At 52.5% G+C, this 10,953-nt stretch overlaps 1 protein-coding gene across 1 annotated transcript in view; it reads left to right on the forward strand.

Moving 5' to 3' along the window:
* Window positions 1-1,173: 1,173 nt before the first annotated feature.
* The window catches only part of JADE2 (jade family PHD finger 2), a gene marked incomplete at its 5' end in the record, with an annotated part of 37,553 nt that continues 27,773 nt past the window's right edge, over window positions 1,174-10,953 (forward strand). The window contains one exon of the mRNA XM_009699222.1: window positions 1,174-1,343. Coding sequence (XP_009697524.1) covers window positions 1,174-1,343 — 170 coding nt within the window. The remainder of the gene's footprint in view (window positions 1,344-10,953) is intronic.

The following is a 10,953-nucleotide window of genomic DNA, read 5'->3' on the forward strand; positions in this document are numbered from 1 at the left end:
GGACCACTGGCTCTGGGCAAGAGCATCACTATTCATAACGGCCCTGGTCCTGTGCTTGCGGATGCTTTCCACATCAGATTTCCCGGTTTCATGGGCAGGACAGTGTATTTCTGCCAAATGGGCTATTTCTGCCCTGATGTGATATTCTTCTGTGAGCCTTTCTGTGAGCCCCCGTGGGGAGAAGCAGCCCTCTGATGTCGGGGAAGCGACATCAGGTTGATGCTGGCAGCTGTAGCTGTAGGTCGAGTTATTTGATTTGGGAATCCAAACATGCAGCAGACTGCTACCACCAGGCTGGTGGTGATACAAGGCAGGGAGGAGGAAAGGAGCCACACAAAGTGGAAAAATGGCTTAATTTCTCATGGTGTGAGGGGGAATGGGCCAACTGTTGAAGAGCAGATGTGGTGCCACAGAGAACCCGGCACAGAGCCACCTGCTCGGTGCTTCCCCAGGGCTGTTCTACAGCCTGGAGCCATGCGGGATGCGGGCTGGGTCGTGCTGAAAAGCATCAGTGGGTGTTTAGGAAGAATGAGATGCGGTGGTAAAGCCTGCGTGCGGCACTGATACTGGTTTTATTTCTGAAGGGGTTGGTGTTATGCCACCAACCTGCAGGGACGAATACACTGAGGGAGGTGGAGGCAGAGGCCAAAACCCAAACTCCTGATTCCCAGACTGCTCCTTCCCCTCCTGATCGCAGCCTGAGGCAGGGTGGCTACCGCCCTGCCTAGGAAGCCAGCCCAGCGGGAGCCAGAGCCACACCATGGCGGATGTGGGCTGACCCTTGGTGTTGGGTGTGATGCCGGAGCAATGTCGCTGTGCTGCTGCCTCCCAGCGCTGCTTTTCTCTGGGACACTGGGAGAAGCACAAACTCCAGGTTTGAGATCCTGGGAAGGGGAGCTGGCAGCCGGGCTTTGCTCAGTGTTTTCTGAAAATCAGCTTGTTTTGACACATCCCAACTGAAACCGCCACATAAGGTGCTCACACCTCTGGGAAGGCGCTTGTGTCCAAGTTGTGGTCCTCAGAGCATCCGAGGCACAGGAGACAGCACCGAGCACACAAAACCCCTTTGATTTTGCTGGGCTTGCTTTTGTTCTTAGAGTCACACCCTCCATGGCAAGAAACGGGATACTTTTGCGACTTGTAGCTCTTTCTCAGTCTCTCCTTTTCTTCCAGGATCATACCCCAGCTGGAGAACTCGCCTTCACAGGTGTCACCGAGTAGCCTGCCTGGCTCCGAGATTTCAGAAGCTACGAGGACTTACTTGCAAGGAGTGAGCCGCTATGACCTGGATGAGCTTGATGCTTGCTGGTTGGAACTTGTCAATATGGAGCTCAAGGAGATGGGTGAGTATTGCTGTTGTTGTTCTCCTTGCCTGGGCATCCCAGAGTGGGCATTCGGGCTTTTTAAGTAATCGTGTAGAACAGAAGGCCTTGAAGAAGAAATCTTTGTTCATGCTCTCCAAAAGAGATCATGGGGATTGCTGCAGTGCCGGATTGTGAGTGTATCTAAATGCTTCTCACTCACATAGGGGTTTTGGGATGTGGTGCAAGAGCAGGGCAAACGAGGTGATGGTTGGTACAGTGCAGTGTGCCCCTTGGAGCCAGCGTCTGGTTTGCAGAAGAACCGATAGACCCAGTTCACTCGTGGCCATGCTCTGATTGCATGAGCATCGTCATCTCCCGTACGGATCCCTGCAGCATCTGTACTGCAGGAGGAGGTGTTGGTCAGGGTGGGTGTGTTGAGCCTGACTCCTCTTCCTTTGACTGGCTAGATCTGAAAGTATTTCTCCAGTATTTCTCCAACCGTAGCCAACTGGGCAGATGGAGTCAGAGGAAGGAGGATTTCCTAGTCAAACTGTGTAATTCTCAGAAATGCTGGTCCTGGGTTGTCTCTCCTTTCCCAGGTGTCTCTAAATATCACAGCATAACGTTGCCTGCATCACTGCTGTTACATCCCTGCATGCTCTTAAAATCCATTAGTGCATCTCGGTTGAGTGCAAGTACCTGGACTTGGAATTTGACCATTGGCACTAGTGCTTAGCATGGTCTGCTGGGCAGATTTGTTGGCACAGACGCGTGGGTGTGTAGTCCTGCCAGACTGGAGGGATTTTCCAGTCCTTGTTAGGTCAGGGATTTTGTGGCAGGGCTGCTCCTACACAGGTAAGAATAACAGCACAATAAAACATTCACCTCCTGAGGTCGGTGAAAGCTGAAGCATGCCTACATGAGGCATTACTCCCCTTTGCAAAGGTCTTCCAAGGGTGGGACAAAGTATGTTATCGGGTGCTTGAGGAGACGGGATCGTGCGATGCCAACCAGGAAGGCTGTGCGGAGTCTCACAGCCTGCTGGCTGAGAGCTGCAGTGAGATTCGGTAAGGTTGCGGTAAGATTTAGTTCAGTAAGCTTGCACGGAGCATAAACAAACTCAGAAGTTGGCCGCTACATTGGCTGATCTTGGTTGCAGAAGAACTGTGTTCTTCTGATATACTCAAGACTTCCAACCAAATTTAATTACCGTGATCGCCAAGACCTTGAGAAGGTTGTATAGGCTGCTTTTGGAGTTTGGCTAATTATCTATGTGCCCTGTGTATTGGGTTGCCCATGATCTCGGTGTTGTGGAGCCTGTAGTATCACTAGCAAATCACAGGCAGCTTTACCCTCGTTAACTGGTCCTGTATTAGCAGCCTCGGCTCTGTCATTAGCACACCCAGGTTTTGAGATACTGGCAGCTGCAGGCAAGCCCTTGGGCAGAGCAGAGGATGCTCCTGGGCAAAGGCAAGTGGCCCAGTCCTGCTCAGGTCCCTTGCAGAGGATCCACCCTTCCTAACGCTGCCCAATCAGGAAACCAGCTTGTACCACGCTGGCCATCCTTCTGGCTCCACCGTGCTTTCATGTATCTCCTGCTGCGTTTCCCTCGCCGTCTCCATAGCTGGGTGGCCGTCGGTGATGTCTCTGGGCTCCCAGGGAGGGTTGTCTCTATTTCCACATCTCCCTTGAACGTATTTCATAAGACTGTAGAAAGGCAGCAGGCAGAGGTTTGGCGTCTCCAGCTCAGTTGGGTTAAATTTGGCTCGCTTTATTACTTCTTCAAAGTATTAGGTTACAAATGCAATGTTTTCAATGGCTTTCAGATGTGGAACTCCCATGCTAATGGATAACTGGAAGATTGAGATGAGACGGGTGCTGTCGGGGCAGGGATGCTCCTGCCCCAGGCCAGATGGGAGCTGGCCGTCCCCTGCGGCTGCGAGCGGCACATTGCCTTCAGGCTGGCCTCTGCCAAAGCCCGGTGTGTTGGGGAGAGAGGCGGCTTTGCCTTGGGAGCCTGTTGGATTTAGGAGGAGAGCTTGGGCATCGTCACAGCCGTATCCACCTGGTACCCTGCTCCTTGCAGGTGCGTTGGGTGGGCCGACATCGCAGCATCCCGAAGGGTTCAGCACCCTGAACCTGACGTCGGGACACAGGCGATGCTTTGCCGCTGACCCTCTGTGCAATTTGGAGCAAGCTGCGGTTTTCTTCCTCCCGCTGCTTGTCATTTATCAGCCAGTCAGTGTTTTCAAGAACGGTCCTTAGGGGCTGTTTGTACAGCACCGGGCTGGATGGGACCACGGTCTCTGAGCCCCTGAGCCCTCCTGCCATAACCCACTATAGATGGTAATAACAAACCAACCCAGGGTATTTCAGCAGTGGTAATGCAGAGAACCTCACTGTCCATCCGCTGACTCTCCAGCCCATTTCTGTTTGCTGAAAGAGCTCTGTAATTACTGGCTGAGCCTTAAATATGCTGGGGAGAGAGTAGCTTTGAAAACCGGCGTTTGGTGTGTGAGATCCACTGCGGATATGGATTCAGCCCGAAGGATTCTGGTACCTCGCCCCATCCCCCAGCCCTCCCGACTTCTCTAGCAGTGCGAGGGCTAGTGCATTTTTTCCAGTGACTTGAAAGAGAGAACATGTGGCATTGATTAATAAGCCATCCCCGGCGCCACGGGGAGTTGGGGGTCTGGCAGGTAGGGAACGGGATGGGTGCTGGTGTTCCTGGCTGCAGGCCCACAGTTGCATCGCCCACGCCGGCCGGGCCTGGTGCTGCCCGCAGAGGCTACTCGGGCAGTGGGCTTCTTTGGGAGGATGGATCCTCCTGCCCGTGGATGTGATGGGGTTTGGGTGCTCGTAGAGGAAAGCTGTGGCAGCAAATCTGTCGCTGCTCACCTCCTGGGCCGTGCCGGAGGGGAGGCTCTGCTCCCTCTGCTTCCAATATGGGAGACACCGTGTAGCCGGGCGCAGCAGGGGTGGGATTTGGGTGCCCTTCACCACCCACCGCACGTTGCCCTCTGCCTAGGTTGGTCTGAAGGCAGTCCATAAATAGCGCTTTCTCCCGGGAGCCCTCGACATTAACGGCATACTGAGATTTCCAAACCAGCTTTGCTCATCTCTGAGATCATTAACATGACTTAACTGGAGAATTGCAGCCTCTCCTCCTATTCAGAGAAGTCAGGAGTTATCTCCCAGCCTCAGGAGATAGGCAGAAGTTTAAATTCCTCCTGGGTGTTTAGCTGAGTTGTTGTCACTGAGCAGTCCAGGGGCACAATGTGTCATTCCCAAAATATTTGATGACAAAGAAGGAGCCTGATTTCTGACTGGCTCTTGAGGGGACGCGGGGAGGGGAGCTGGAAAACACCTATGAGATCATCCATCTCCCTTTGCCGTTAGCGCGGCGTGGATCCACGTAACACATGCCTTTTCCAGTCCTTTTTAGGTCACCCCAGGGATGGAATTTTATCAGTGAGATCGGATAAACCTCCAGATAGCTCCAGCTCGCTGCACTCCGACGACTTCTCTCCCAATTAGGTGGAATTGCTCCGAAAAGCAAAAGATTTACACGTAAAACAGCTTTTCGATAGTTTTAACCCCCCCAGTAAGATGCCTCAGTAGCTGTCCCAGTACTGGGTAGAACTGTACTGTTTGAAGAACTTCTGAGCCCTAGAGATGAAATCAATATTTAAGCATGCCTAAGTGTTTTATTTGTTGCTGCTGCAATAAGAGAGAGTAAAAAACAGTGGGTCTGAAGGAGTCTGAATGAAACCTTGGACCAGAGTTATGGACGTGGCCGCTCCAGACAGCACAGGCCTCTCCTTTTGGAGACGTGCCATGCTGTAAGTCTTAGTTTTTATATTAACATTTTGTGCTGTGTTGTGTGATCTCCACTAAATCCAAAGCTGTTGTAAGAGCAGGGCTAGAGAGACTTCAAAGACCAAGGCTGAAAGATCCCTTTGTGGGGGTCAACACTTCATAAACACACGGAAAATCCTCAAGAAATTGCTAAAAACGTTGCCAGACTCAATTTTGCTGAAGGCAGAGTCGAAGTTTCTAAGTATTCCCTTGACTTAATCCATATGGTGTATACTGCTCACATATGCCCACCACAGCTTCTATCTTGGGAGCTGGAGGTGTTCCTGGTATTTCATGGCAGGAACATGCAAAGGTCACATATATGGCTTTTGAAGATGCGGGGGGAATTCATCGCTGCATACTTGGTATGGCTGTGTACTAATGAGATGATCCCTCCCTCCGCAGAGGTGAGATCGGTCAAGTAGAGGTGGAATAAACCCAAGCCGCTGGAGTAACCCTGGGGAAGATGTGCTTGATGGAGCAGAGACTGCCATTAAATGTACGCCTTGGAGAGCGGCTGCATGCCTCCCTGGCAGTGCCGGGAGTCCCTGTCTGGGGGTACCCCCATCCCACCGCATCCTTTTGGGATTTGGGGAGCTGCCTCTTTCTCCCGAGGCAGCACGTTGGCAGAGCCTGTCCCCACGCAGCTGCCACCCACCCACCCACGGGTGCCCATCGCCATGGCCAGGCTCCATCCGCTGGGCAGGGTCACCCCACTATCTGTCATTTGAAGCTTTTCCATTATTTTTATGACTTGGGGCACGATTCCCCACTGTAGCAGCCGGCTAGAGGGAGCCCTGCGATGGGGACCCCTGCCCCTCAATGTGGGGGATCCAGGGGCTGCCGTCCCCCGACGGGGATGCTCCCCAGCCCCGGCTGACGGGAGGACGTGTGGAGGTCTGTCCTTTTTGTAGTGGGATCCGTTTCCTTTAACCATGAGCCTGGCTCCCCCCTTCCAAGTGTTCTTCCCCCAGACCACAGCCATAAGGGACCACTCGCAGCGATGGCCCTTCCATCACCCTCCCCACCATGTCCCTCCACCCAGGCTCCCCCTGCTTGCTGCTCATCACTTGAGAAAGCTTAGTCCGTTAATAAATCAGGGTCTGTTTGTTTGGAGTTGTTGCCATTGTTGTTTTGAAGAACTCTTGCCAGTTCAGAGCTGCTTCGTACCATGTCTGTGCTGCAGCCCACACCAAACATCTGTGCGTAGCACATCTTCTGTTCTCCACCGAGATCGTAAGCTCATTGCACAAGTCGTCATTTCGTCAGCAGACCGGTTTGGTGCGTGGATAGGCGAACCAGCAAATCCTCCACTTCTTGGTGGTAGACAGCAAGCGAGAGATGTATTTAATCAAGGTACAATGTAGAAGTATCTTGGGAACAGATTTAGGGCTGGAAGCTGGGCTCAGTTGCATCGCCATCAATCTGGATTAACGCCGTTGGTATCCCTGGGAGGAGGACTCACCTGAGCTGCCCGTAGGCAAGTGCCGCGCTCACGCTTGCTGGTGGGCTGTTGCTCTTAATGTAGGGGTCCGTACCCTAATTTAATGCAAGGGCAGAACTCGCCTTGTAAACAGGCAAGTGGTCGAGCCCAGGGGGTAAAGCGGCACAGAAATGATGGCAATGCGAAGTGATGAAGGCGAGAGCCCGCTGTGGCCGATCCGTGGGGAGCTGCTGAGCAGCACGGTGGGGGTCTTGGAGAGCCGGGGGTGGGTGTGCAGGGCTTCTGCTCTTCTCCTGGGTAAACGGCATCGTCTCCCGTGACCACCTCCACCGATGCCGGCCAGGGTGCTCTGGAAGCCGTGGGAGCCGCGGTGCCCCTGCCCGGGTGAGAACGGGTGGGATGTGGCAGTTTGCCGGGGTGCCGCAGCACGGGGCGGCTGAAGGCAAGCGGGGAGGAAGAAGAAGAAGAAGAAGAAGAAGAAGAATTCAGGCTTAAATAATCAAAACTAATTTTGTGTGAAAATAGCCTCAGCCTTTAAGCTTATCTTTAAGCAAGGAAATCCAGAAATATTTTCAGGTGGCAGTTCCTTAAATTGTTGTCAGAGGTAAAAACACCGTGAGCCTCTGGAAGGGAAAGCTAAACTTACTGAACTCCTTATAGAAACAGATATTGCAGGAAAGCCTTTTTAATGTACAGATTAGCAGGGTTAGAAATCAGCGGGAGCAGCTTTAGACTTTTTACCTCCATGTTTTTCAGCACAATCAGTTTTTATGTCAAGTTGTCATTTTGCCATTTCCATAAATTCCTCGCAGTAATTGCGGTAGTTTCCAGCAATATTCAGAGTTTTGCTGCTGGATGGAGCGAGGAGGCTTTCATCAGAGGTGCTCCAGGACAGCTCTGTCAGTGCCAAGCATCGCTGGAGAGAGACAGCAGCTTATAAAGTGGCTTCTACAACATTTTGTCATCATCTGAAATTTGAGCAATAATTGATGTCGGTGGGTGGCAGAAGGCATGATAATTGGTTCCTGTAAGTCTTTTAAGTGCATTAGCAGGCTGTGTTTGTAACAAAATATCTAGAAGTTTCGCTGCGGATGCTCAGCTCGCGCAGGTTGCGTGTGGCTGTTTGTTTTGTTGGTCATGCTTTACGTTAAGGGTCTGTTTATAAATAACATTGATAAAAGATTAATGTACAATTGCTGCATCTTCCACGCATTGTGTGCATGCGGGTGATGGGATAGAGGTGGCTGGGGGGAATCCCAGGTGCTCTGGTGTGGTGATGGGGTGGTTGGCTGTCATCCCCTGACCTCTGCAAAGGATGCTTGGGACAGGACCCGGGATGCCCAGGGCAGCACCCAGCCCGGGGCAGGGGTGGCTGGGGTCCCCATGGGTGCCTTGAGCGCGTGGGTGCTCAGCTCCTAGCCTTATTCATAGGCAAATAGTGCTTCTCCCAAAGTGTCCTTCTGCCCAGTGGTGCTTAAACTCAGTTTTAGCATCTAGCCAGTGCTTTTTATCTTTGGAGTGCTTTCATTCTGCCGGCCTCCGAGGGAGGAAGGATCCTCAGCGGAGCTTTGCGGAGGCAGAAGCCGAATCAGGCAGGGTCGAAGTGACTTGCCCGGGGCGAGCTGGAGGGACAGTGGGCTAGAAGAAGCTCTCAGGAGCCCGCGGTCTCCGTGCCGCCTGTGAGCACTCCTGTCTCATCAGGCGGCTGGCATCCTTTCACTCTCAGTTTTTCAAAGACACTAAGAGACAAGCCTACATCATCTCACAAGTGCTTTCCTGTCTTTTTTATTTAAAAAAAAAAAAGACACAGTAATTTTGCTTGTTTATGTATATTTTTACTGAAAAGTAGACTGCAAGGTTTATAGCTTGTGCATCGGCTAATGGCACAGCCTGCAGTCCTGATGGCTGTTTGCTCGTGAGCTGGTCTATCTCCGGGTATCCTCCACATGGTAAAGGGATTTATTGTTTCAGTAAATTGATTTTAGTGGAGCACAGTTTAGTCAGAAATAGGTCTCCGTTTTGTGAAAGGTGGCTCTCCAGCTATTTTTTTCTCCCCGCGCAGTGAGTCAGCTCACACCACGACAAGGAGTAGCTGAGAATTCATTTAGCAGAAGACTATTGCTCCTTCATGCCACATAAATTACGATATTACAGCAATAATTATAACAGAGAGCGGCGTGGTGTAAAGGAATGTGCCTGGTGGTTCTCCCAGACCCGGCGCTGTGGCTTCGGTGCCAGCTCAGTGATCCCAGCTCCTTTGGGATAAAGTCTTTAAATTCTGTTTCAGGTGCCGTACGGGCAGCTGCTGCGGGGTCTGGGGGAGCTGAGGTGCCTGGGGTCGGGGTCGGGGCCAGGTCCCTCGGGAGCCCCCCCGGGGATGACGGGGATGCTGGGTGGCTGTGGAACTGCAGGGATCGTGGCAGACCCTGATGGCAGAGGTACAGGGGAGAGTTTTATGTTGGGAGCAAAGTTCGAATGAGAGGCTGGGTTCCTACACCTTTTCCCTTCCTGAATCAGATCTGGAGATGGTGCATCACCGTCTGGTACCTCTCCTCTTCCTCCATTTCCAAAGCAAAGCCCCCCTTCTCCTTTGGCTGGGTACGCGCTGCCTGCCGGCATCCTGCTGTGGGCAGAGAGGATAGCTTTTTTGGGGCTGGGCTGCGGTGGGAAGCAATGCTCCCTGGGTGACAGTCCGTCCTTCCCACCTTCCTCCTTCCCACCAGGGATGGAGGGATCACCGGGGGTGATGCCGGGGGTACCCAGGGAGGCTGGGTCACCACATCAAAACGCCTCATCATTAACATGCTTGGTGTTAATGGGGAGCGGGTACGGGTGGCCTCCTGGAAGGGGTGATGGGACATGGACCCTTTTTCTCCTGTGTCAGTGTTTTGAACGTGGCTCCAAGTTATATTGGCATGAGATTGAGTTCTCCCTTCTGCCTGTGTTCCTCCGGACAGAAACTATGGAGAAGTTTGCAGCTACGCTGCCTTTCTCTGTGGAGACTCGGAAAACCTTCATTTTCTCCCCCACCTTTCATACAAGACCTCGGCATACCTTAACCAGGTAAAAATACCTTTCTCTTGGTCGACAGGCAGAGCCCACGGCGCTGGTGAAGGTCTCAAACGTGACTTACACCCCGAACGTCGCTGGGTTTATTCATGGTGACCAAGATCAGTATCTGGATCGTTGCTTTCCCTTCCCAGAGGACCGTAACGGTGTCACTTGTACGTGTACACAGAGAGTGTTTTGGCGGAGTATTGTTTTGGTTTTGCCATTTAGCTGGCCATGATCAATACAAGTAGTGTTTTCGCAGCCAAAAAGATGACAGTTTTATGAATGGAGTTCAATAGCACCAACTTTGTATGATGCAGAAGGAGATAAATGGAGTACAAATGGAAAAAGCACTTCACCCCCAGGCCCCATTGTGTAGTGTTTCATAAACGATTAATCGCTTCATCCCCATCAAGTGCAATTGTCAATTCAATAAGCTCCGAGGTATTCTGAATGGCGCTTGGCAAACGAATTCCTAATGTAATTACATCTAAATGGAGTGTGAGAGCGCGCGCCTGTGTGTGCGCGGGAGGGAGAGAGCGGTGTTTCCTGATGTAACGGTATAACAGCTACGTCGCACGTAGGCTGATAAGGAAACCCCGCTGGGGTGCTGGTCTTGCTCCGGCGCGAGAGTTTTGGGGTCGGCAGGGACCTTCTCCCCAGGGTTAAGCTGGTGATGGCGGGGCATCGCTATGGGTGGAAAATGCAGGAGTTGGAGTGGGAGCTGGTTCTTCCTGCTCAAGGTGAAACGGGAACGGTGGTGATGCTGGCGTGAGCCTGGTGATGCCGGTGTGATCCTGGTGATGCCGGCGTGATCCCGGCGATGCTAGCGCGACGCCGACCCCGCGGACAGGTCAGGATGACGATTCCTGTGGAAAGTCCCGTCCCTTTCCTTCCTCGTGCTGCCTGCAGCTGCCGGCTCTCTGCCTGCCCTCTCCCCCTGAGCACGGGGGGGCTTTGGAAAGTGCGTGGGGAAAAGCACCGGGAACACTTTAACCATCATTTTGCTTTCCAGAAGAGCGGAGAGAGCAGAGCCTGAAATGTTGGGAGAAAGGGAGTAACTCCAATCTGACAACCCGGTGCCTGGGATCGTAGTCACAAGTGCTGACCAAGAGGAGTGTATTCTTGCTGGGCTTGTTTAATGCTCGCATAAAGTCGTGGCTTGCGGCTCTCTGGAGAGCAAGCGCAACTCGGGTGGTGTGTTTATAAAGGGACACCATTAAGGCAAAAATAATGGTCGGGCTTTGTCTGTAACCCCCTCCCTGCCCTGTTGCATCCAACCGGCACCATGCCAAG

Source organism: Cariama cristata, unplaced genomic scaffold, assembly GCF_000690535.1.
Source record: "Cariama cristata isolate BGI_N322 unplaced genomic scaffold, ASM69053v1 scaffold19224, whole genome shotgun sequence".
NCBI classification, from domain to species: domain Eukaryota; kingdom Metazoa; phylum Chordata; class Aves; order Cariamiformes; family Cariamidae; genus Cariama; species Cariama cristata.